This window comes from Siphateles boraxobius, unplaced genomic scaffold (assembly GCF_051911475.1).
Source record: "Siphateles boraxobius isolate OS27281-9 unplaced genomic scaffold, OSU_SipBor_1 66, whole genome shotgun sequence".
Lineage (NCBI taxonomy): Eukaryota > Metazoa > Chordata > Actinopteri > Cypriniformes > Leuciscidae > Siphateles > Siphateles boraxobius.
In genome coordinates, this window is record NW_027509193.1 from 11,976,173 (window position 1) to 11,988,838 (window position 12,666).

The 12,666-nt window shown below is 37.5% G+C and overlaps 1 protein-coding gene across 1 annotated transcript in view; it reads left to right on the forward strand.

Annotated features, from left to right (window-relative positions):
• The window catches only part of spop (speckle type BTB/POZ protein), a 96,520-nt gene extending 92,230 nt beyond the window's left edge, over positions 1 to 4,290 (forward strand). Inside the window, exon 11 of the mRNA XM_077212220.1 lies at positions 1,997 to 4,290. Coding sequence (XP_077068335.1) covers positions 1,997 to 2,141 — 145 coding nt within the window. The 3' untranslated portion in view covers positions 2,142 to 4,290. The remainder of the gene's footprint in view (positions 1 to 1,996) is intronic.
• The last annotated feature ends 8,376 nt before the right edge of the window (positions 4,291 to 12,666 follow it).

A 12,666-nucleotide genomic window follows, 5' to 3' on the forward strand; every position in this document is an offset into this window, starting at 1 on the left:
CACACACACACGCACACGTATTATAAATACAGTAGAAAGTATAAAAACAAAAAAAAAACAATTCAGTATTGCCATTATTAAATGTTTATCATGGGAATATTTACATTTATTTATTTTTTAATTGTATACTATTATTTATATATATATATATTTATTTATTTACTTAAATATGAATTTAAGTATAAATATTTAATTAAATCAAATTAATAATTATAAGCAAATAATAACAATACATAAATGTACCAGTTCCTTTCAATCTTCTTAGAATGGCAAATACTGTTTGAGTCATTTCAATTTACTGTTATTTTTACACAGTCCCCTCCTCTGTTCTCTCCACACTCATCTTTTATGCTCTATATTGTAGTTGTTGTTGTTGTTTTTTTAACTAGCTTTTTCAGTCTGTCTCTGCAACAGCTTTATTGGACGGTGTAATTTTGAGTTCATTTTTTGGATGGCAGTAACTTGGCTGGCATGAAGCTGGACTGTGGCCATATCATTTCAGTTCTCTCTCTCTCTCTCTCTCTCTCTCTCTCTCTCTCTCTCTCTCTCTCCATCTCTATACAAAACACCCACCGCCACAACAACAGCAGAGACAGAGGGAGATCAATAACAAGGGCAACACAGAAAATAAACATGCACACCAGCACACTCTCCCAAAATGATTTGTCCTCTCTGTCCTTCTTTTCCTGCTTTCATGTTTGCTGCTTATGTTATTGGTTTATGTGCTCGTCTTCCTCTTCTCGGTTTTATTGCGGCGTGTTGGAGTTTAGTGTCAGAGTGCAGCAATTTTCCAAACAGGATAATAATTATTGATATTATAATAATTATTAATAATTACATAATAATAATTGCTGAGCATACTTACAAAGATGGAAAGTAAAGAGAAATAAGTTGTGTAATGTATGCATAGATCTGAAAGGTCTCAAACTCATTCACATGACTCACTGACAGAATCATTTGGAGTGGATAATGGATTAACGTCTGATTTACTGAATTGCAAGTACTAAAATAATTGGGAATGTATCAATATATCAGAAATAATATATTATATTTCTACCATATTAATTATTGGGAGATTTTAGAGATTTTTCTAATTTAATGGTTTCAATATTAAAGTTAATCTTTGAAAAGCCTAATTTAAAAATCTATTTTTCACACTGTATTTTATGATGTTGTGATGCCTAAATTCTCTTAATGCAGTATTTAAAACTATTGATTTTAGATTTCAGTGTTTATTTTTAATTCATTTTCAGTATATATTGTATAAAAAAAATTTGTTATTGGTTTTTCAGGTATTCAATCATAACACACACAAAAAAATTAACAGCTTATAGGTATTGGCCAGAATTGTAATATCAGTACAATCTTAAAGATTGTGCTCTTGCAAAAGATGTGGGTTTAAGTCATGCAGCATGTCCTATTCCCATTCCCCCTCATATCACCATTGTTTCCTGTCATGCGTCGTCTTTTACCATCGATAAAGTGGCAAAGATTTCCTAAAACATTGGATTACACCAGTGCATTAATCATGAGCAAACACTTTCAAATGAACTTCTGAATGCTTGATAAATGTATCGATTTTTTTCCACTGACACATTTACAAACACACAGATTTTTCATATAAAAGCTGTTTTTGCTTTTGCCCCCCGTATTGTTTACTTCCCATTTATTTTGGAAAGCTCGTGTTTGTAACCTGTTCTTTGTGGATGGTTGACCGTGCAGTGACCTTTTGCACTGGGGAAAGTGGTATGGGTATCTGCCCGCAAAGCCTGATGTCAGCACTGCGAGCAAGAGCTGCAATTAATGCCAAGTGTTTGGGGGCAACAGCGTGGTGGGGTTAGGGGGAGGTCAGCGTCTCACACACAAACACACTCAGGGTAAATGTCGTAAAAGGCCATTTTTTGGTGTGCGTGATAGTGCAGTGTGAGTGCCCTCGGGATGCTGAGCTCAGCGAAGAGGCTTGTGTTCTAAATGTTTCTCTCTCTCTTTCTCTCAGCCATGCGTCTGATGTGATGGAGACCTCAGGGTGGAAGTCGATGGTGGCGTCTCATCCTCACCTGGTTGCCGAAGCATACCGCTCCCTGGCCTCCGCCCAGTGCCCTTTCCTGGGCCCTCCACGCAAACGCCTCAAACAGTCTTAGTGCTGCCCCTAACCGTTACCTAACCTGTACACCTGCACACACACTCAACAGACAACTGCCTACAAGAGCCCCCCCCCCCCCCCCCCCCAAGCTCTGTCCCTTTAGATGCCTAAACCAGCTCTTGACCTGCCCCTCTCCTTCACGTTATCCAGACAGACCCCTCTAGTGCCGAGGACCCTGTTTGTCGCTGCCCCACCGTCGGGTTCCTCAGTGTTGAGTGTTGAGTCTGCCGCAGGTCGATTTCTGTCCAAAAATGTGGCCATCCTCTGCACCAGTCTGGCCATCTGTTCCAGAGAGAAATGATTCTGTTGGACTGGATTCATGAGCCGTAGGTGGATGGATCAAGGTTGAGCTTTTTGGTTGGGCAGGTAAACATGAGATGGATTTAGACTGGACTTTTTACGTAACTCCTTCCACTGGCACTACCTTGTGCTCTCCTTCACTGTGTGAACCGGTTCTCCATCTTCGCTTCATCCCTCCTTCCAAAAAATGATTGACATTTCCCTTTACAGTCATGGATTTGAGGTTTTGTTCTTTCGAAAAGGAATAGAGGACTCCATTATCATTGCGAAATAACTTTTTAATAGGGAGCATGTGTCTTCGTAATGATGACATCAGCGCTTAGTAGAATCCTGTGTGACAACAAACAACGTTTTCCAGAACTGTCCTCTGTTTCTTGGGAAAATTGAAACCTAGAACTTGCCACCTTTATTAACTTTGACTTACAAACCACAAGCTAGCCTGACTTCCAAATGGAGTTCAAATGGACTTACAGTGGTTTGGTCTCCTTTTAAAGGGTGAATAAATTGACGAATCCAGTGAGGAGTGTAAAAATGGGGAAATGCTCATGGAACTTTTTTTTTTTCTTGTGATGTTTATTTGAGATTTTCCCTCCTTGTAGCACTTGTGTATTTGAATCCAGGCTTTCTGTATGAAAAAAAAAGAAGCCAAAAAAAAACACAAACCTGTCTCTGTTTGTGTATTTCTTCTTGTTTTGTAACAGCCACAACATAATGTTTGTGTTATGGGCATATCTTAGCGGTTATCCTGCTTTCTGCTGATTTCATTATCTCTTTATATTTGGTCTCAGTCATGGATTAGATAAATCTGGAGCTCTTGCTGAAACAGAAAATTGGCTTTTTTAAATAAATAAAAGCCTGTCCGACGGACAACATACAGGGTTTTTGGTTCCATAAAAGGAATTTTGTACGGGGCTTAATCTTGTTTTTAAAAAAACCAAAACAACTACAACAACACCAATCACACATAATAATGGCTGAGCATGCTCACAAAAATTTGGTAAAACATAAACACAAAATAAATACATAAAATGAAACCTTTTTGAAACTGAAGAGAAAAAAATATGTTCAACAGAGACCAAAGGCCCCCGATATATTTCAAGTAAAAACGTTGAACCAACTGTGTGACGTCGTTCCGAACAAAATCAGACAAAAATGAAGTTCATTTTGGGTTCATGTCGGGAGTTTGAAACGGCTTGCCAAAGCGAGCTTTCTGGGAAAATGCAATCGAACTACCATTGGTCTGTGTGGATGATGTAATAGGTAGGTGTGGCTCAGAGACTTCGCCTGCTTTGACATGGAAATCTTCATTTCTTCTGTTTAGTCCATCGAGGTCATATGTCCGCAAGTAAAAACATATATACACTGGAGAGTCACTTTATTGTAGAAGCTGAATTTGTAATTCTAATTGAAAGAGACACGGACATTTTTTTATGTTTAATACTGTAAAGCTGCTTTAAAGCGATCTATTTGAGTAAATATGACATGACTTTACTGAAGTGTTGACTTGCAGATGTCATGCAAACATTCACTTCGCTATGATCAGATGCTTTCTTTACTACCATTTTCTCACAACTGTCATTTTATTTTTTGGAGAGGAAAGCGGTCGTTCTCGGCAGCGTCGGGATGTATACTGCTGCTCTCGTATTCGGAACTTTTTACAATTAAGCGTAGAACAAAGAAGAACTTCGTTTGCCGTCAGTATATCGGGGTCTAAAAGGGTCATACATATTCTTCATGAAAAATTTTACATGCTGGATGGTTCTTAGCGACAAAAAGACTTGAATGAATTACTTATAATCAACAACATTGAAATGCAAGAATAAATACTACTTAAATTGTTATGTAAATTGTATTATTATTTCTATTAAGCAAAACTTTTTACTGATTAATCCTCCAGATATAATTCAGGGCTTAGTCTCTTTGCAGAATGTCATTCTTCTACACTACTTATATTATTTGTGCAGTGTGTATGTGTTCTGTCATATTCAAATGTTCTTTATTTATGGAGTACTAGTTAAATAACATTTATTTTAGAAATGGCACTTGCTTTAATTAATAGGGTCTCTCTCTCTCTCTCTCTCTCTCTCTCTCTCTCTCTCTCTCTCTCTCTCTCTCTCACTCTCTCACTCTCTCACTCTCTCACTCTCTCACTCTCACTCTCTCACTCTCTCACTCTCTCACTCTCTCACTCTCTCTCTCTCTCTCTCTCTCTCACTCTCTCACTCTCTCACTCTCTCTCTCTCTCTCTCTCTCACTCTCTCACTCACATGTATGCATGTAGTGTATGAATGACTGTTTTTTGTTTACCATAGCATAATCTGTTCTGATTATCATACTACTGTATATTACTCTGAACCCAGTTTTGGGAAATCCTACCTAAATTAACAAATCCGGATTAATACAGGGATGACATATTTTTGTAGGCCAGCCCGGCAGTTAGCATCACACTGGTACGACAAAAACCCAACAGGATTTTTCCTTTGGCTTTTGGATAATTGCAGAAAGTAAGGTCTGTGAATAACAAAACGTATGATTCTTGCACGTTTTGTTCATCGTTATAATCTTCACAAATGAACACAGCTTTTAGGAAATTTGAAGCATAAATACAATCTGCAGAGGTCAAAAGCTAAACGTAGGCTATAAATGAACTACAGCACGGTCGCATGGCTTTGACGTCACCATCACTAAGCTTCTGACAGTTCGAGCTGATAGTTTGCAAGTGTGCGATTAGTAAGTAGACTTCTGTAACTTCTGTAGTGCCATTTAGCCACTTGTTACCAACTGCATTAGTCAAGACAAGACTGACTCGTTTCTGGGTTTTGACCTACAAAAATACATCATCCCTGCAGCGCTCCATTAATTGTAATTCTTCTTCTTATAGATATAAGGCCCGATCACACCAAGAGCAATAACTAGAAAGATAACTACTATAGCTGTGGCGTGGATTTCCCTATTTTCATAGAATTAGAACAATTGTTAATACTTTATATTTATAGTTATCATCCTTGGTGTAAGTGGGCCAATAGACCTTGACATAACAGAACGTTCCTATGTAACAAAACCACTTGAACAATGAATTGACAAATCAGACACCAGAACTGGAACAACCCATTTTGTAATATACAGTGGGGTTCAAAAGACCAATAGTGAAAATGCAATAATTTTCATTACAAATAGTGACGTGTATAACAATTTGGTTAGTGACCTACATATGCAGTAGTGCCTTCATGATATTTCTTTTAAATGGTTCAACATCTTAAAACTTTAAGATATTTAGTCACATATTTTCAGTGTGGACCCCACTGTATATTTAGCAAAGACCTGAACAAATCTCATGCCGTTTCATTTTTCTTCCTTCTAATGAGACTCGGTTCTCCGGCTCCTCTATGATTTACCAGCTGTAAACTGATCGCAATAAGCTTGGCTCAAGTGTTTTCTAGAACTTACCTGCAGGCCGTTTCATATAACAGGTCTGATGGGCTAACCAGTGAATTAGATGTGAAAAGGTGGTACTTGCTGGTGTTTTTTTGTGGATTTATTTTTTACTGCATCCTGAGCTTGTTCTAATTGAGTTTTTTTCTTCTCAAAGCCTCTTGAAATTCTAATACTCTCTCTGCTCTGTTTAACAAGACTCAAGAAAAAAAAAAGCACTTACGAATATTAGATACGCGTGGCCCGTATAATCCCCTGTGGGTGGAATGTGTTTTGTTTTCTTATATCTTCATGTTTGTGTGGCATGAATGCGCTTATAAAGATGCGTTCTGCCATGTGTGCAGGTAAGCTCAAAAAGTGTGTGTGTGTGTCTCATCCTTGAGCGTGTGGAATGAAGCATTTGTTTGTGTATTGATGGTTCAGTTCTGGCATTGAGGATCTTGCTCAAGGTTTCTGAACCCATTCAGTTTTGAACCACTTTTCTGAGACATCCAGCGCAGTTTCTTCATGTCACAGTTCCCTTTTTGCTTGTGAATCTGTATTTATTTATTTATTTATTTAATTCACCTCTGTCTTTACGTGTCCAATTTGCAATCAAGTGTGCGATTTATGTGGCTATACTGTGAGATCAATACAACATCTGTTGATCAATAGATACAAGAGCACAAATGACCAATCACCAGTGCTCCGTCTGACTCTCCATCCCTCTTTTATTGTGTCTTTTATTGAATGGAGGGTTGCAGCAGGTCAAGTCTGCAAACAGGATGAAAAGCTCTCCCTGAGAAAGCAGCAGCGAGAGGGGGAGATGGATGTATGGATGGTGTTGTGCACTGCACTGTCCAAACTAAAAAGGTGGAGAGAGAGAGAAAAAGTATGAGTGGGTTATTCTGGTGTGAAAACAGAAAAACACAATTACGTATGATACTGCTATTAACAGGTACACGTGTCATTTTGCTGTCGCATACATCTTTGGCCAAAGTACGTATATATATATATATATATATATATATTACATTGTCATGGTTTCCCAAACTGGGGTTAGAGATGGCACTGTATGGGGTTTGTGGGTTTAAATAAAAAGTTAAATCACAAAAAAAAAAAAAAATTATTCAATATGTAATTCTCATGTAGTGTGTTGTCGAGAGGCCTGGGAAAAGTTTAGGAAGGCTCACTACAATGGAGTGGTTTTCAAAATGCAAGTTGTGGTTTATTTTGGAAGCTGCATTTCACAAGGTGTAGTCTACATAAAGTGTGAAAAAATATTAAACTTAATGCAACATATACTGGTGCTAAAAAGAAAAAATGCTGTGAGCAGCAAAACTGGCACTAAACAATGCCTAGTGGCACATCCACAAAAATATCAGCATCTCTCACCTCAGACATGTTCAAGCATTTGCACAGTATACACAGGATGCAACATTCCTCCTCAAAACTGCTCAGACAATGGTTTAAATATACAAGTTTCCCATCAAACACTACTGGGACGAACCATTGTCATGGGGTGGAAGCGTTACCTGTAACACTCATCACTGAATTCCACACCAAAACATTTGCACCTAAATAATATAACTAATGTTCAAGAGCTCATTTCTGACATAATACAAACATGCATAACATACAAGCGCAAACTCAAACATTCACACCGAATAGCACTCATGACTCTCCATCTTGAAAAATGGTAAGTTCTGGCTATGCACTACCAGAACCCACCTCCAAAACACTGGCTCAGACAGGTAAGATCTAACATGTGCTGTAATATGCAAACTTAAGGAAATAATTTCAAACAAACAATGACTCTCTATTATCAGTCGGTATTATCAGTAAACGTTAACAAGTTGAACACTTGATGTTGGTTTTGGCCATCCACATATAGTCAACATACAATACATAATAAACTATATATATATATATATATATATATGATTTAATATTTTATACACATTTATATTGCTAAAAATGTTTATACATTTATGAAATATTTCATTTTTATATTTTTCTCTTAAATATGACGATTACATATTTTTTGAGGGCTCTTAAATTTATTTATTTATTTTGTTATTTTTTATTCACTTTTCTCAGTTTACTGTCTTTACCATCACAGCTCAGGATTGTAGTTAATGGTAGCCAGGATTAGTCGTACGTTTTCTGTGCTGAAAGTTGTAACGAGTTCATCACAAAGGCAATTGGCTCTTTTAACGGATAGGCGGGACTTCTATTCCTACAGCCGCCATATGGAGTTTTACGATTTCTCACATCCGTCTCCTCCCCCTTATGTCTCTGCTTTGCCTGAATATATGAACATTTGATTTGTCACTTGTCTCAACACGCTGCAGATAGATGCCCTCAGACAGACCTGTTTCTATGATGAATGGAGGATACTGTGGCCTTGTGATAGAACAAGAGATGGATGGATATTTAAGGGAAAGGGGAAGCGATAAACTGATAGAAAGTGACGCAAAGCAAGAGAGAGAATGTGGCGGATGAGACAGCTCGGGAAAGGGGAAGGGACAGAGATGTATGGAGAAGGATGTGGAGAGAGCAGCGGTTGTTTATCTCTTTCTGGGCATGTTAGTTAAGTAGATGTATAGACTACAGCAGGGCAGTCAATGGCGCAGAATAAATGCGACCGTAGATCATTATCTTTTGATGCCACTCTTGTGGCTTCTGGCCAGCGGCACTGTCTGTCAGCCATGAAAGACTATTGTCAAAGTCTAGATGTAAGAGAAGATTTTGACCTCTTCACAGCTTTTGTGTTCTCTGAGAGAGCTGATAGAATGTGGATAATGGATCCGCTAAGTTCGTGTCATCTTACACACAAAGCTGAAGTTATGAGAGTCTTATGAGGCCTCCAAATATAAAGAGTAGCTGAAAACCATACTTGAGTAAAAGTACAGATACCTTACAGCAAAAATGACTCCAATCACAAATTCCAAAATTCTTACTCTCGGTTTCACAGACAAGGTTTAAGTCTAGTCCCAGACTAAAATGCATTTTTTAGCTGTTTTAACTGAACGCAACTTGCACTGACAGATCTTAAAATATGTCAGTGCCACAGTTTTGTCTCAACAGGCACACCAGTAAGGTTTTTTTTTTATTTTTTTACATTTTATTTTTATTTATTTTTTATAAAAGCTACTTAAATGTCATAATTGAACTAAGACCTAATCCTGGCTTAATCTAAGCCCTGTTTTTGAAACCAGACCTTATCTGATTTTAACAGTACTTAAGTATTTTACTGAATGTAGGCTCAAAGCATTAGTCCTCGAAACCTATATGAGGCATGCCAGTGAAAAACTGAACACCTTAATATAGCAATAAATCAAGGTCGTCAGAACAGCCTCTTAAACGTCTACAAACACTAAAGTCTCAGTTAAGCTCAAGTGCTCAAAGAGGGCATCAGTAAACCAACATCATTCCAAAAGGCCTCCAGTAAAGGGGATAAATAAAATAAATGTGAAATAAAATGAAATAGTCAAAGCCTACTTGCACTGGCCGTGCTTGTTTTGGCCTCATCACCAGCTGCATGTCCTCATCTCATACAGTACATGAAACACCTGCGATTCAGCAACTACCTAATGCACTTGCATTCGCATGAAGTAGCCTTGTTGACAGGTGTGGATGGGTAAAGGCAAAAACGCACAAGATATAGTCCCTTCAGTGTCCTGTAGATGGCGATATCACTTCTTTTGCAGCAGAAATAAACTGCTGCAGAAAAAGTTAGGTGCCATGCAAAATGTTAAGAGTAGTTGCATTATTAATTAAAGTAATGGAATAAAGAGCATATACTTATTATGTCAAGTAGATACAAATTATATCAAGGATATCAAGTATAAAAAGATTCTTAAGTAAAGTAGCTGATTACATTCACTCAGATACTTTACACCACTGAAAATAACCAAAAGGTTAGTGTTCTTGTGTCTGTCCGTTTAGTGGTTGTCATCTTTTCCTTTCTATCATGCATTTGTGTTTAAACATTGCAACCATAAGCAGATCTATGTGCTGTCACGTTTAAAACTTTTAACTTCTGTTTGCCGTCTAGACACTCCATCTCGCTGTTTTTGAATGCAATAACAGATCTAGTGTGAACGATCCCTAACTCTCATTTTGAATGCTAGTTAATTTAATGTTTGCTAACAAACAAATTTTGATTGATTTGCTGTTTGTTTCTTAAGTTGAATTCCACAAATTTAAGTTCCACAAATTTAAAGCAATCCATTCATTTTCTTCATAGAGGAATTGATTTATCACAAAGAAAGCTTCAAATTATTCAAATATGTGTAATTTTAATATTCATTTCAACTTTGTTAAAAAAAAGTGATAAGCAATTTTGATGTGCGATTTCAATTTTAAGGAAATAAGCATCTAATAATAAAAATATTAGACTGATAAAATAACATAATTGAATCAACTGTATTTTTGAATCTGACTATAAAATCATTAATAATGTTCAAAATATATTTTACATTTATACATTTAACGAACTCCAATTTTAAAATACTTTTTTGCTTCATATCAAAGGTTATGATCGTTTTGAATTTGGTTGTTTTTATTGAAAATTTTTTTTAATTCCTCTAGAGACACTGAATAGGAAAAACCAAAACCAAAGCCATTGACACAGTGGGTAGCCATTTGCGCTGCCTGGATTTTAGAGCACTGTTTAATATTTTAATGAATATTTAAAGTGTTGATATTTGAGAAGTAATTTATGTATTTGTTTGAGTAGTTTATCTGAGTTTCGGTAAAGAAACAAAAAATAGTTTAAGATTTTCTTCCCACACAATTCTCAGTGGGAGATGGAGAGCAAACAGACTTTTATCCTTCAGCAAACCCCTCCGTTCACCAGAGACGTACCATAAGAATACAATTAAACTAAAAGCCTCTGAAAAGTAATGAAAGCAGACGCTTTTACGCTCTCAGGGGCCTCATGTCTGTTTCACACTCGCTCCCTCGCACACACATTTTACACTTTGCTATTTATTTTCATACCTTTTAGTACCCAAACATTTCATTTGATCTCTTCAACATTTACCTCCTTACTTCATTCCACACTCATATAAACAAATATACCATTCACCCTGCATGAATGCTCCAGTCTGATTCCTCTTCCTCACTGACTCTAGCTTGTGTTTTGGGGTTTAATGGCTGTGCCATATTTGTGTGTGTGTGTGTGTGTGTGTGTGTATAGTGATGCTGATGCAGACGTGTGTAAGTGTGCCATTGCAGATCTCCTCAGTGGATGCCACACTGGCTGGCACTGAACGCAGTCAGGAGATGAGATTCAAGTCTAATGAAGCAAAACACATAATGCTGCCGAGGAAAGATGGATAGGTGTGGAATGTGGGAGGGGGAGGTTCCTTAAATAGAAACTTTTTGGCAAAATGATACTAGAAAGAGTGACGTAGACAGAGAAGAGCATGTTTGTTTGGTTTAGTCTTCACGGTAGTATGTGTATTTGTTAGTATAATTATTGTGTTAAATCTCGCCACTTTGATTGCAGTTGTGCATATGTGCGAGATTGGTTGATGATGCAGAGGCTCAGTGATTAAAATTCCTCCTCCAGACCTCCAGTGTCCCACAATCCCACAGCAAATGGACTGTGAGGTTCCAAAGATTTTAAAGTTAAGAAAGCTGATTGGTTATAAAAAAAATATGTTAAGGGCCAGTAGCAAAACATACAGCAAACTCCAAATACCTACATCTTCATAAACCCGCGCTCGCTCTGTCTCACATTTGTACACGGACTGTCACCAACATGAGATTAATTCTAGATCATTTAAAAACAAATGATACCGGAACACAAAAATCGGAAATTTTCAAATGTTAACTCTTTCCCCGCCTAAAAAAAGTTGCCAGCCACTGCCAGCTTTTTTTTTTTTTTTACCATTTTTGCAAAAATGTCATGGCCCCCAGAATATTTTGTTTGTATGAATATCTGAACATGCAATAGCCTATATCAAAAGAAAGAACAGAGCCTCTTGAATGTTGGTAAGTTTCATTAAAAGACAAAGAAAAATTTTGAGCAAAAAGCTGAGAAAATGCATCTGGATAGGATTCAGAATGATGAACACCACTAATGCTTGCACAGTCCTATAGCTCGTCCTGGGTCGACATTTCATTCAGTAACATTGGGCAGTTTTGATTTATATGCTGTTTAATGTTAATGATCACGTTATTTTGATATTAGACGTATAGATAGATATAGGCTATATTGTGTGATATAGCCTATGTACATTTCTGAAATACATAACTTGGACAAGGTCATCTCTGATAACAGATCACTCTAAATTGTAATGTAGACACGTGCATTTTCTGTAAAGCTGCTTTGAAACGATATGTATTGTGAAAAGCGCTGTACAATTATAATTACATATGATATCGCTTGTTTCTGCATGTTCTTCGCATTTGTTTTGATCGGGAGATTCACTTCTCTTTTAGAAGATGTGTAATAGCACCCCCTACCGTATAAAGTTACCGAGTTTACGTGCGCGAGGGTCTGCGTGACATAATAATCGCAATCGGAGGGTGTACGCGGTGCGGAGGCTCTTTGCGGACGTCCGCGTGCCTCCCATTATTTTGTGACCGGGCGGACAAGTGCATGGTCACTAGGATACAAAAGCACCAACTGTGCAACAGAGCATGCGCTGGAAAAACAACATGGACATCGAATTTGAAGAGAGGCTGTGTGAAGAAGTCCGTCGTTACCCGCACCTCTACAATCCGTCTGGGGTCCTTCGGTCCAAATGGACCCGACGCATTTAAATATATATTTTTTTAAATCATAGCTTCATCGG